Genomic DNA, 13,396 nt, shown 5'->3' with positions numbered 1-13,396 from the left:
AATTATTATTAAAAAAATGGCTACTTGCAAATGCTTTCTATAATATGAATGAATTCTTTGCTCATTTGACATTTTAGTTTTTTACATTGACATTATAAATAATTTAATTAATATATAGGATGATAATTAATATGTTCTAATGGTGACCATGAGTTAGTTTGAAATAATGGATTGACATGTTTTATTTTATTGACAATTTTATTGACACACAATTTTAATGTATGACTCTAAAATAATTAATGTTTTGTAATTAATCGTAATTAAGTCCTGTCTCTGTTGTATGGGTAGGCTGTTTTCCTCGGAGATTTTATAATTCAGGAAAATGTTGTAACATACAGCTCACAATAAATTTATTCTATTCTATTCTATTCTATGTGTAACAAAATATAAATCGGTTCATAGTTAACAATGGTTTATTCATTGGTTCATTTATGGTATGCAAATAATTGTTTATATCATCATGTTCTGTTAGATTAAGATAGTCAACTAACTGAATTAATAACCCAAAATAAGAAACTGTAAATTCAAAATTTTTAGATTGACTATTACCTGGAAATTTTTAGACTAAAGTAATCTGTAGCTTAATTCTAGCCAAGTGTGTGCCATACATGAGATACACTAAATATAAATAATTTTTTAATAAATAAAATAATTTTAAAACCTTTTTTTGCACAATACAATACAATAAAAATAAAATAATAACATTAAAATAATATTTTATGGAGAAATACAAAAAATACTTAGCCGAATTTAAAAATTCATTCTCCAATAAAAAGCAACATTATCAGTAAGTAATATGATCTGTATTATATTAAAATAAAAATTATATGAGGCTTGTTAACAATAAGTTATGGTTACCCCCCACCTGAGCTACACCATTATTCAGTTGGCCAAGTGTTTTATGAGTCAACTGAGGACTTCTCTCTTTTTCAGGACAACAGCTCAAATCATCTTTCTCCTTGCTAGTAATGGGGAAAGCATTTGATAGCTCAGCAATACTACATCTCATGTTTGAATCTAGTATCAGCTTGGCATCATTTTGTATTATAGTCGAGCCGGTCCTTTTGTAAATTGTTATATAACGGTTGACACCTGTAACATTACAATGTTTATAAATAAATATTGTTTAAAGAAATACCAAATAAAACATATGCTAAATATGAACTAGATATGTATCTATTGAAATGAGATCTATTCAATGGTTCTCAAGTTAATATAATAATAAATTTATTTGCTTTAAATAGGGTAGGTATCTATAGTCTTATATTAAATAAAGATTCTTAAGCTTATTCAGCCATTTACAGAATAGCATGCAAATGTCACATTTTGGTAGGAACTGATTAATTCATACATCAACAACAATACTTATACTAGATATTTATCTATGTTTCTTTACAAGTCATTTATGAAATTTAATTTTGAATTTATTTATTGGAAGTTCCTATATTATTTATATAGGAATATTATTAAAGATTTTTAGACACATCATATAGGATTTTTTGTAAATATAATAACCATGTGGTCTACCATGAAATAGAATTTTGAATTTTCAGGATAAATTTCATATTTTTGTTCATACCGAAATTGAGCCAGTAAATAGAGCTTAATAATTCATTCATCATAAATCCTATACTAATAATCCAGAGGAATGATATTTTAACATTTTTAATATTTTTTAACAGCATGTATTATATAATTTTAACATCAAATTTCTGTGTTTATGGTAGGCCCTCATGTATAGATTATAAGATTGTATTATAGTTATAACAGTTTTTAGAAAGATCACAGATATAATTGACTAATCATAAGAATCTGTAACAGATTCACATAATATATAAAATAAAGAAAAATAATATAATTATTAATAAAATATTAATTAATAATACAATTACATACTAAGTCAAATTACACTTTTAGTTATAAAGACTATAGATAGAATTAATTACAGTTCACTACAAGACATTATCTTGTACAAATTTGTAATTTTATAGTAGCTTTAAATTTATATTCTATTTTATAGAAATGCCAGTTTTACATATAAAATATAATAAAATATACTGAATAATAACTGTAAAGCAGAGACAAGTTTATTTTTATTATGATACCTAAATATATATAATATTAAACTTTTGGGTATTTTATCAAATTCACCAAAATTCAGTTTTTGTTCATTGTCATATCTTTATACAAATGTCAAAAGCTAAGAATAAATATTGGTCAAAAACTACTCTCATATATAAAACTCTTAAAATTTATGTTGATAACCCTTTATTATTATTGAGCCCAAGTTTATTATTACATATATAAATATAAAAATGTCGTTGTTTAAATATTTACAAAACAATGCAGAAAGACTTCACAATTATTGTGGAGTCTCCTAAGATTATAATGAGAGAAAAATAATATGTGGAGCCTACCTTTCCCGCGAGATTTAGACTTTAAGCCCAATTTGGCGACAGTTTCATGGATGAACCCGCGCTCCTGAGCCGACAGAAACGTAGGAAACTTGAGCTCCGTTTCATTTTCATCACTCAGAAACTTGTCCAGTTGAATTTTGAGGGCTATACTCACAGACTCCGCTATGGGAAAGTGTTTATTACCTAAATTCCGCTTCCCTTTCTTAGAACTCATCTTTATCACAAATTTGCTGAATTATATAAAATTATAATATATCATAATATGTTCAGAATTTGTTTGCAGACAAGATTTAATTTTTTTTCTATAAGGTTAGATAAAAAAAATTGGTAGATATATAAGGTGATGTTGCCAACATGAAAACTATAAATTTGACTTTTACCACAGACATAGACTTCTCGATCTTATGACCAGTAAACATAGGTGTTGTGTATAGGCATATGTAAGAGAATGATTCTAGTACACTCAACCGAGTGAACCAGAATTCTCTGGTGCCTATGGTATATTGTTAGTAATGGAAACAAATATCTCCATTACTAACAATTCTTCACAAATCGCTATGTTACATAAAACATAACCGTCTACTGAATTATTAAATATAGACATTTGTTCCGTAGCTGTCTGTTATATTCTGTAGTAGAGAATTGTCATTTTTTGTCAGTTGTTAACAGAGCAATTGATTATACATTTGTTCACATTTGCGAATTTTATTTCAATTGCACGTGTATAAATAATATAGTGTTTATACCACAATTTTGTTTTACAAAATTAATTAACAAGATTTTATAGCAAAACTGACAATAACAAAGACCATGTCGAAGAAAATAAAACATTTAGTAGTGGACACAACGGCATTCATAAAAGCAGCTAACCTGCAGGATATAGCGGAGAATATTTACACATTGCAAGAGGTAATTGACGAAATAACAAACGATAGACAGCGCAGAAAGTTAGTAGTTCTTCCTTACGATTTAAAGGTCAAAGATGTATTTACTGAGAACATCAAATTCATTACGGACTTTGCGAAGAAAACTGGAGACTATACGAGCCTATCGGCAACCGATATCAAGGTAATGGCGTTAACATACCAACTGGAAAAAGAAAAGGCGGGCACAGAACATCTGCACACTGAGCCTACAATGCAAAGAACTGTCAAAGTGACTGGAATTGGAGGGTTTAATCTATATCCTGAAAATAAGAAAGATGAGAAATTAGTTAATACACAAGTTGGAGTTAATGAGAACACATCAGAATCATCAAACATCAACACTGATTCAAACGAAATTGTAGAGGCAGATGATACTAAAAAAATACAGTTAGATGTAGAAGATGATGGAATATTAGCAGAGGAAATAGAAAATTTAAAAAATATGAACTTGGCTGATGAAGAAGTGAATGAAATTATAACTAAAGTTTCAGACAAAGATGAAGAGGAAACAGAGAGTGAGGAGGAATCTGACAGTGATGGTGGAGAGTGGATAACACCAGGAAATTTATCAGAGAAGAAAAGAGAAATGGATATGGGAGAGTTTGAGGAGAAATCTGTTGAAGTGGCTTGCATAACTTCAGACTTTGCTATGCAGAATGTACTTAAACAGATAGGCCTCAATGTTACTGCAATTGACGGAAGAGTAATCAGACAACTTCGGACTTTTATTTTTCGTTGCACCACCTGCTTCAAAACCACTAGTGTAATGACAAAACTATTTTGTCCAAAGTGTGGTCATGCCACTTTGAAAAAAGTTGCTGTTAGTGTTGATGAGCATGGTAATCAACATATACATATAAATGGACGGAAACCATTATCAGCCAGAGGCAAGAGGTTCAGTCTACCTACACCCAAGGGAGGTCAACATTTCCAATATCCAATACTGACTGAAGATCAGCACATACATAAGAGATTTGCAACAAAAATGGCAAGGAACAAAACAAATGCATTGGACCCTGACTACACAGCAGGTTTCTCACCATTTGTTATGAAAGATGTAAACTCAAAGTCAGCAGTTTTAGGAGTGAGAGCTAACAAACAGGATATTAAATATTGGATGAAAAATTACTCAAAAGGAAAAAAATAAATATGGTTTTTATAAATAAATAGAGTATATTTATTATTAATAATAAAACAATTAAACTTAATTAGTATGTTTGATTTAATAAGGCATCAAAACTAAAGTCAGGACCAATCATTTGCCAAGTTTTTCTTCGAAGAACTTAAACACAGAGTCTATACATGCATAAGAAGTCATTTCATGTTTTGGATGACCTGAAACAAATTGAACAATGTAAATATACCACCAGATTTATTACTTTTACTTATAAATGTTTATATTTATTTACCTGCCGATACTCTGGCACAATCAAAATCTGGTGTATTCATTGGAGTATCCAAAGGTGCAGCAGATGATATCCAATTCCTTGAAATCTGAAGCAGGAACATCACTATCACATAACTGTTATATTTTTATTTATATTTATAAATGAAATCATATAAATAATACAAAAATTTTACCTCTTTAAAACTCTTTGATATTTTAATATTTGAGAATGCATGCACAGAGTCCGTGAATGCAATAGCTTTTACTCGATCATTGAATGCATCTTTCAACTGGTCTGCCAGTGTGAGAGTCACAACCCCTCCATAACTATGAGCAACTATTACTATTGATGAAACCTTTAATTTTGTAACATAAGTGTCCCACACATAGCGTGCATGCTCCTCTGCTGTGCCACTGTGCTTTATTTTTTTTCCATTAGGCAAGTAGTTGTCATTTGTATTCAAGACCATAACTCCGTAGCCTTTGGATAATGCTTTCTTGATGTAAGGAACTTGTGTACCCATTTCTAAACTTTCATTGATGATTAGTCTGAAATATATATTTTTTTTTAATTATAGCAACTGTTGTATATCAATAATTCAATGTGTCAGAATTTTTCTAGAACCACCCTCACTGTTATAACTTTTTATGGAAAAAGCTATTATTATGTAGGATACTAACACATAACCTATCATCAGTTGTAATACGCCATTCACAATAAAAAACATGATTAATTTGTGTTATTCCTCATTTGATATATAATAGTAACAATTTAGAATTTTTAAAAAAAATTGTGAAGCAAAGCAAATTACTTACGATCTTGCCCATTGGCCAGCTTTTACAACCCCTGAACCATTTATAAGAATCATCAGTGTGTCTTTCTTATCATAATCTTTAGATACAAATATGAATGTACCATCACTGGAGCCTTCAGGTACAGGCAATCTGATTAGTTTCTCCTGTGTTTCCAGGATGTGATACACATAATTTGTTATAGCATCACCAAGTTTTTCATAGTGCGCCTGGCACTCCTGATGCTGGTCACTGACATTAAATTGGAAGGGTTCATCACCTGGTTGGCCATCTGTATCCAATTTTCTAAGCTGCCCATCTGGACGGATGTAATAATAGTTAAATATTTATTTAAAGCCCAGACAACAATAAAAACACAATAGTTTGAAATTTAAAATAAATAATATAATATTATTAATATATAAGTTTTATAAATATTGTTTTTTGTTAATATAATTTTTATGTAGATTAAAAAATTAATACAATTGTTATATATAGATACTCTTTATTGTTTCCTCCAAAAGATTACAATAGTAAACTTATTATAAATATAAATAATTACAAGAAATAATCACAATGAGAAAACAATGGGCGATATATAATGTATGTACATATAGGATATATAATGTATGTACAACAATTTTTTACATGATTATTAAGCAATTACAAAAAAGAAGTTTTCAATTCACCCGTATTATTGTATGTACTATATTTTATGTAATAAATAATTTCGGTAATTCTTTTTTCAATTATTACTCCCAGTGTTGGTCCCATAGTTATTTTAACATAATCCAACAAGCAAATTTTTTAGAGTAGAAAATAATAATTTTAATAATGTACAAACCAATATTGAATCCATAGCCTAAATCTTTCATGGTTTTTATTGATTCCATCTTCTTAGCAACTATTGTACAATACGGCTTTTGTACAAAAACTTGTTTAGTCGTAGTTAACCAATGTCTTGAGTGAATGAGTTTATTTAAGTATTTTAACGTCATGTACATAGAATTCCAACAAAAAGTAAAAACTGAATATAAGAATATATTTTCTGCGTATAAGTCTGAGCAAGTTAAATAAACTATTTGAAGAATTGAAAAACAAATAAATTATCGAATAGATAAACAAAATTTTTTCAATTCGTGTTTATCTTCTCGCGAAATGCGCAGTGTTGCCATGTATTACTGTGAGTATAATGCCACTGTCGCAATGTCGGTGCGTTATCAAGACATTCATGCGTGCCATGTACCATATGAATATAATTTAAAATTTTAGACACACGTTTACTTTTATAGAATTTACAATAGTAAATAAGTATTGAAATATACACATATTTTTAAATTTAATGGTTCTAAAGACTAATCATTTTGATGCCTTTTTGGTGACAATTTTTGCTAAAAACAATCCTTTTATTAGACGCCATATTAAATGTATGGAAAAGACAAAAGGAGCTAGATAAGCAATAAAAGAAATAAGTTAGCAACACTTTTACGGCGTTTTGATTTGATTTATGACGGCAAATGTCAGTGATATAGATTAAGGATAGGACTTGACAATTCATTTCCTCTTTCTGTGGTCTATGAATAACAGTAATTCAAGTATCCATATAACTCTAATTACTATGTATGGATATGGAATGAAGATAAATAATAGTTGAGAAATATAAATTAAAATAATTATATCTTTGTAGCCCCGCTGGTCGCGGTATATGGGCCGCCGTTTCTTTCCAATGTGTGTCGTATTAGACGATTAAAGGAATTTAATGATAAATGCATGAGCAGTGTAACTTCACCAAACCTAACTAGTTTCTAACCCGCATGCCACACGAGATAACTATTGGCAAAAACCCCCATGGGGGAGGTCTGTATTCAGTAGTTCAGCAGTGGACACTTAATGATTGATATGATTATGACGAAATGCAGAACAAATCTACAAAAAAGTATTTACTTTCTTATCTTACAATAGATTTTAACCATTTACTTGATCACTTTCGTAAAATGATTTAAAAAACAAATTTGTTAATAACTATCAAAGCATATGCTTTAGTGCGAGTTATTTCAAGGCATTTACATTCAACGATTAAATATTTGATCAATGCACCAGCACCACAATACTGTCCATTTTAATACATAAGATCTGCTGTTGTTTTTAGACATAAATATCTAAATATAAAAGAAAATCCAAATCTGTATACTTAAAAACATATTTTATGATTTATTTAATCATTATACCAATCTAAGAATAATAGGGTGAATGACATAACTAGTAAAAAGAACAATATGTAGACTCTTAAACCAGCATTCCTCTGGATAGCTTGTTTGATTTGTTCATTTGCATCTTTCACATTCTCTGTAGCTCCTACAACTGTTGTCGATATTCTGTCAATATCTTGCTCTTGTTGTAAAACCTGTAACAAAGATTAAATTCAATTTGTATTTAAATTCAAAACAATTGTCAGTTGATAATGATGATTTGTTAAATAGGCACATAAGACAATAAAAGAGATATCTTCAGATACCGATCATTCAATCAAAATTAATTCTTTCTTATAAATAGGTTTAATTTTTTTTTAATAAGTACATTGAACACTATCCTATATACAATTTTATTTAACTATGAAGGTTATTACTACATAGTGACTGTTATATATTAGTGATTATAAGGTATTTAAAGTACATTTATAATTAACAGTTCTCCACAGCTTAAGTTAAGAACATATTGTCATAGTGGTAGAATACTAACAGATTTTTATATGTAATATTCGTCAGATCTGTCAGTATTCTACCACTATGATGATATAATAATATTGAATACACAAAAAATGCTGACTAGTACTTCTAGATATTGATGTGTACAAATAATTTCACTCTATTATATTAATATAGATTAACTCTATATTTGCATATAGTATATTCTTACGATTGCCTGCATTACTAACACTTTATTATGATTTGGAATTGAATGAAATTCTTTTTTCTACTGTTTTATGTTTTCATGATATGAGTAACAAACATTTTTATAAATTATCACATTTATGGTAATAGTAGGAAGTAGTTTGCTATTAAGATTTCAGATTGTTATTTACCTTTTCAGTAAATATCTCCTGCAATTCTGCTATATGGAGTACCTTACTTTCAATTTGCCTAACTTCCTCCGTCATACTATTCAATTCATTCAACAACTGTACATTTTCTGACTCGAACATCTGTAACTCTTCAGCGCTTAGCTCCTCTTCATCTGACATGACAGCTATTTCATTCTCAGACAAATCTAATTTTCTTTTTACAGTATCTGTCTCCTCTGTCTCCACTGTTTCAGGATCTTTCTCTTCAACTTTATCAATTAAAAATGGATTTGGAATATTTGATTTAGTCTGTGGTAGTTCCAGGCGTGACAACTTTCTGATATCAAGTGCTCGTTTCACCCTTAAGGCTTTTAATTCACTGTGGATTTTACAAACAGCCTTTAAGTACATATCTATTAAACTAATAACAGCATCCATGTATTCCCTAGTCTGTTGTGAGACAGATAACTTGCGGTTGTCATTCCTAAATTCTTTCAATAAATGGGAACACGTATTAATGATTCTCTGCGCCCCTGTATCGATCTGATCTCTCTCCGTCTCAGACATTTCATTTCCAGTGACATTGTTGAAGAAACTTAGATACCTTTCTCTATGTTCTAACAGAAAGTCACGTAATCTAGTTATTTGGGAAGTAATATCTTTAGCAGTTGTAGTAAAACCAGTTTTCGGTTTACTTCTCAGTATACGCTGTTTATCTTCGATTCCAGGACTTTGGATACCAAAAGCCTTATTACGAGTTTTCACTGTTTTTATACAAGCTTTAAATAATGGCGTAATATCCATTATTACTAATGAAATTACGAGATATGTAGTATAATATGAAATAAAGAAATTAATTAAGTATTGAATTCCAATATTGAATGCACCCACATCACCTCATCTGTTATTATCACAGAGCAAGTAATCGTTATTATCTGATAATTATGATATATGTCATTCCATCAGTCAACCAGTCAGTATTATTATTTCTTGTTTTTAGGCATTATTATTATTTCTAATAACACTATATAATATGTTCTCATGTATACATTTCTTTATCCTTTCCAAATTAGCGTCAAATATTTTTACTATTACTGTAGTTTCCTTATTTAAATATGTCACTAAAGAAAGAAACTGTTACTGTTCCTTTCTAATATTCTATCTCGTTTCCTTCTTGTTAGTGTCATAATAGGCAATACTGCCTCTTTGTCAATATTAAAAAAATCCTTAAACGATAGTTAGGATCGTCTAAACCAGGCTCTCTAAACTTTAAAGTCTTAGGGCCATAATAATTTTTGTAGTATGCTCCAAAAAAATTTTTTTTAAAATACTATCGTTACATATAAGTCTGTACGTCTTTTTTCTTCTTTTTTTAATGGCAATCACCATTTTGTTTTATCATTTCTAATAACGTTTTATATAAGAGGCTCGTGTCCAGAAAATTATTATTTTTCTCCAAGTAACATTTAAAGTACACCATAATCATAACAAACATTTATGCGTTGTCCTGTAGCGTATTTATGTTTTCTCAAATTAAAGCTGTTTAATTTATGAAATGAAATGAAATATTCACTATTTCCTTTACTTTTTCACCATTTCGCACATTGTCATTGTCAAATAATTTTACTTCTAACTGTTGCTGTCAAGTGTCAGCTTCGTCCATTTGGATGTCATATTTTGTTTGTTCCATATAGATTTTTATCATATTAGATTATTTTAACTTATTAGAAATTATAATGGCATCTACATCTGGGAATCAAGCAAAACACTCTATACCTATAGATATATTAGATGATTTGTGCAGGTATGTAAGAAACAACAAACTTCGGTCAGGAAAAAATTCAGTTACAGGCCGCTATTTTAAGAAAACAATATCCAATTAAAATCATATGTTTGTAAATAGAAGATCTATCATTCTTTAGACGTAAGTGTATTCTTTTATAACTTTAGATATTCTATGACTTATAAATATTTTTCTTTTTAGTCGTTTTATAATAAATTTACCACCAGAAGACAGAGGGAACTTGGTCAGAATTTGTTTTCAAATTGAACTGGCCCATTGGTTTTATTTGGATTATTATTGCACAGATGAATCAAATAGGCTCAATCCATGTGGAATAAGAGAATTTGCGGCACATATATTTCAGGTATATTTTTAATTATTTGTAATTACCTAGATCATTATTTTAGAAAAACATTATATTTTTATTAATATTTAATCATTATTTAAAGGTTGAGTTAAGTAAGATAAGTTAGATTTTTGATTAAACTTATTTAAAGTATAATCAAGTATTATGTGAAGGTGTATAAAATAAAAACAGTTGTAATTGTATTCCATATATATCTATACTGCCCAATTATATTTTTTCTACATACATATATGTTTGTATTACCCAAAAAGTCTAATTAAAAAAGTTTACTTTGTCCATTGCTTTTGGGTGCTAAATATTGAATTTATTATTAGAACATTAAATTTCTTAAATAATTTAATATTTTGTTCTGCATAAAATAAAATGTTAACTTTAATTATAGCAAAACCAGTTATTTTGATTTAAAACTGAACTCATGAATCAATTTAGATAATATTTTGTGGGACTAATCAGAAAGTATAACTTTTCAGATGAAAAGAATAATTTCATTTATCATTTTGTGAAAGATAACATTCTGAGGTAACATAACCATAAAATAAATGTTACTAAATTGAAAACCTCTTTTTTTTTAGTTGTTTAAAAATATAATAAATGTCTTAGATTTTTTTTATATATTTTCTTTAATATAATAAATAGATTTAGGAAAATATAAAAAACTAGTTATGTCCAAAGCTTCGTCTGTGTGGCTGCAATAAAAAGTGTCTTCTCCACCTCAAACACTATACTTAAACCAATTTCTATGATGATTAGTTGAACTTTTCAATCACTAGAAAGTAACAGTATTAACAATAATTCTTTTTATACTTATTTTTATTGAGATTTAAGCATGCCTGGATCACTATCAGCATCAGATATATCTGCTTAACCTTAGTTAGGTTAATTAAATCTTTTTATCAAGGACAATATTATACAAAACAAAATATATTTTAATATAACTATCAAATCAATTGTATTTGTTTTTCAGCATGTTCCACAGTTGAGAGAGCATGTGAGCAGTCTCGATGAGGTATTAGACAACTGGAGGGAATATAAGCAAACCGTGCCGACATATGGTGCCATACTGTTGGATACAGAACTAACTCATGTACTGTTGGTGCAGTCCTATTGGACAAAGGCCTCGTGGGGTTTTCCAAAAGGGAAAGTCAACGAGGATGAGGAGCCATGGAAATGTGCTGCCAGAGAAGTTAGTAAATTGTTAAGTTAATAAATAGGAAGTTAGTTAATAATTTTTAGTATAGGATTATTCATTAACAAATCATGGCACTTCAACACGTATAATCAAATACAATTGTGTTTAAGAGTTATAAATCACTGTTAATTACTTTATCATCATCATCTTTTAACTGTCCACTGTTGAACATAGGCCTTTCCCTAGTTTTCCAGTAGTTGCCAGGCTCCCTCTTATGCCACTCACTTAATTACTTTATCACTATTAATTAACTTTGTCATTGCTCAAACACTTGAAGGCTGATAGAATTTTTGTATGTATATGGGAGCAGGTGATAATTTCAAAAGTTACAGACAGTGGATAGTGGCAGGTAGCAGATATGATGGCTAATAGGGATCAGTGAAAAGAGATATACTGTGTTGACAAAAATGGAATAAAAACAGGTCCTTTTTTGCTAGTTTTTTTTACATACATACATATTCCTCTAGTTTTTTTTTTAGAGTATAATTTTAAATATACCTAATAATACTTGTTACAGGTATTGGAAGAAACAGGCTTTGATATATCGAAACTTATTAGCAAGAATGACTACATAGAAGCAACCATTCATGATCAAATTGTCCGCTTGTACATAATTGGGTACATACCCCGCGACACTAAATTCCAACCTCGCACCAGGAATGAAATAAAAGCTTGTGAATGGTTCGCACTAGCCGATTTGCCCTCGAACAAAAAAGATATGACGCCTAAAGTCAAGATGGGGGTCAGTCCCAATGCTTTCTTCATGGTGATACCATTTGTAAAACGAATGAGGCGGTGGGCGTCTGAACGGACCTCGAAAGTTTTTAATAATAGTACAAGACGCACTAGACACAAGTCTATGGGCGATATTGAGGCCTCAACTAGTAAGGGTAAGAGCAAATCCATTTCACAAGGTCTAGAGAATGAGATTAAAGAGTTTCAACAACAAAATCCCAATAATAGTAATTTTAAATATAAGAATGGCCATAGTAACAACCATGGTAATGGACACACCAATCATGGGAATAACCATGCCGGTTCCGGGAGTAATACAAAGAATAATAATACATTCGTAAATAGTAATAGAAAAGATCGCAAAGGAACAAAGAGACAGTTGTTCACGCCGCAAAATACTCATACCAACAATTTCTCGCCAGTACAAAAAGACAGCAGTCCAAATGACGAGGTGCAGGAAGATAATTCGTATTACGATTTCGTTGCACCGTCGTGGGCGAACTTCAAGTTCGACAGGCGTGCCATATTGGATTGTCTGACTTGAGGGCTGTGACTACTTAATATTGATCTCGAATTTGAAGCGTTTGGAGTCCTCTACGTATTACGACGACATTTGGCTTTGACTACTGATCTTTATATCAAATAAAATTGCATTTGATTCTTGATTTTTTTTACGCCTGTTTTGAAATGCCAGTCCTGTATTAGCCCTTTAGATTTGGTGACGGTCTGACAAAATTAT

General features: G+C 29.8%; 5 protein-coding genes across 5 annotated transcripts; 2 read left to right on the top strand and 3 right to left on the bottom strand.

The window, feature by feature from the left end:
* Positions 1-807: 807 nt before the first annotated feature.
* LOC128202367 (3'-5' RNA helicase YTHDC2-like) lies at positions 808-2,760 on the bottom strand. Its single transcript, XM_052902474.1, has 2 exons — positions 2,418-2,760; positions 808-1,092 (listed from the first exon to the last, which is right to left on the bottom strand). Exons 1-2 carry the CDS (start codon positions 2,629-2,631, stop codon positions 824-826), a joined length of 483 nt encoding a protein of 160 aa, XP_052758434.1. The 5' UTR covers positions 2,632-2,760; the 3' UTR covers positions 808-823.
* Positions 2,761-3,050: 290 nt separating this feature from the next.
* LOC113510681 (RNA-binding protein NOB1) lies at positions 3,051-4,551 on the top strand. Its single transcript, XM_026894179.3, has one exon. The coding sequence runs from the start codon at positions 3,228-3,230 to the stop codon at positions 4,488-4,490; it is 1,263 nt and encodes a 420-aa protein (XP_026749980.2). The 5' UTR covers positions 3,051-3,227; the 3' UTR covers positions 4,491-4,551.
* Positions 4,548-6,683, bottom strand: LOC113510683 (FAM172 family protein homolog CG10038). Its single transcript, XM_026894180.3, has 5 exons — positions 6,367-6,683; positions 5,547-5,841; positions 4,925-5,279; positions 4,753-4,837; positions 4,548-4,678 (listed from the first exon to the last, which is right to left on the bottom strand). The coding sequence occupies exons 1-5, from the start codon at positions 6,524-6,526 to the stop codon at positions 4,599-4,601; spliced, it is 975 nt and encodes a 324-aa protein (XP_026749981.2). The 5' UTR covers positions 6,527-6,683; the 3' UTR covers positions 4,548-4,598.
* A 1,021-nt stretch (positions 6,684-7,704) lies between these two features.
* LOC113510685 (syntaxin-18) lies at positions 7,705-9,514 on the bottom strand. The gene is made up of 2 exons (XM_026894181.3): positions 8,605-9,514; positions 7,705-7,926 (listed from the first exon to the last, which is right to left on the bottom strand). The coding sequence occupies exons 1-2, from the start codon at positions 9,385-9,387 to the stop codon at positions 7,738-7,740; spliced, it is 972 nt and encodes a 323-aa protein (XP_026749982.2). The 5' UTR covers positions 9,388-9,514; the 3' UTR covers positions 7,705-7,737.
* A 709-nt stretch (positions 9,515-10,223) lies between these two features.
* LOC113510655 (m7GpppN-mRNA hydrolase) lies at positions 10,224-13,322 on the top strand. The gene is made up of 4 exons (XM_026894132.3): positions 10,224-10,387; positions 10,568-10,730; positions 11,698-11,916; positions 12,440-13,322. Exons 1-4 carry the CDS (start codon positions 10,320-10,322, stop codon positions 13,199-13,201), a joined length of 1,212 nt encoding a protein of 403 aa, XP_026749933.2. The 5' UTR covers positions 10,224-10,319; the 3' UTR covers positions 13,202-13,322.
* Positions 13,323-13,396: the final 74 nt, after the last annotated feature.

The sequence above is a fragment of the Galleria mellonella genome, unplaced genomic scaffold, assembly GCF_026898425.1.
Source record: "Galleria mellonella isolate WM207_F2 unplaced genomic scaffold, CSIRO_AGI_GalMel_v1 utg905, whole genome shotgun sequence".
Lineage (NCBI taxonomy): Eukaryota > Metazoa > Arthropoda > Insecta > Lepidoptera > Pyralidae > Galleria > Galleria mellonella.
This window is presented reverse-complemented; position numbering and strand designations above follow the sequence as displayed.

Coding starts and splice junctions, on each gene's coding strand:
- LOC113510683 (XM_026894180.3), bottom strand. CDS start 6,526: ATGTACATGACGTTAAAATACTTAAATAAACTCATTCACTCAAGACAT. Junction 5,842..6,366: donor AGGCTATGGATTCAATATTG/GTTTGTACATTA, acceptor ACATCCGTCCAG/ATGGGCAGCTTAGAAAATTG. Junction 4,838..4,924: donor TATCAAAGAGTTTTAAAGAG/GTAAAATTTTTG, acceptor TTCCTGCTTCAG/ATTTCAAGGAATTGGATATC.
- LOC113510655 (XM_026894132.3), top strand. CDS start 10,320: ATGGCATCTACATCTGGGAATCAAGCAAAACACTCTATACCTATAGAT. Junction 10,731..11,697: donor TTGCGGCACATATATTTCAG/GTATATTTTTAA, acceptor TTTGTTTTTCAG/CATGTTCCACAGTTGAGAGA. Junction 11,917..12,439: donor GGAAATGTGCTGCCAGAGAA/GTTAGTAAATTG, acceptor TACTTGTTACAG/GTATTGGAAGAAACAGGCTT.
- LOC113510685 (XM_026894181.3), bottom strand. CDS start 9,387: ATGGATATTACGCCATTATTTAAAGCTTGTATAAAAACAGTGAAAACT. Junction 7,927..8,604: donor AGGAGATATTTACTGAAAAG/GTAAATAACAAT, acceptor TCTTTGTTACAG/GTTTTACAACAAGAGCAAGA.
- LOC113510681 (XM_026894179.3), top strand. CDS start 3,228: ATGTCGAAGAAAATAAAACATTTAGTAGTGGACACAACGGCATTCATA.
- LOC128202367 (XM_052902474.1), bottom strand. CDS start 2,631: ATGAGTTCTAAGAAAGGGAAGCGGAATTTAGGTAATAAACACTTTCCC. Junction 1,093..2,417: donor GTCTAAATCTCGCGGGAAAG/GTAGGCTCCACA, acceptor GTAATGTTACAG/GTGTCAACCGTTATATAACA.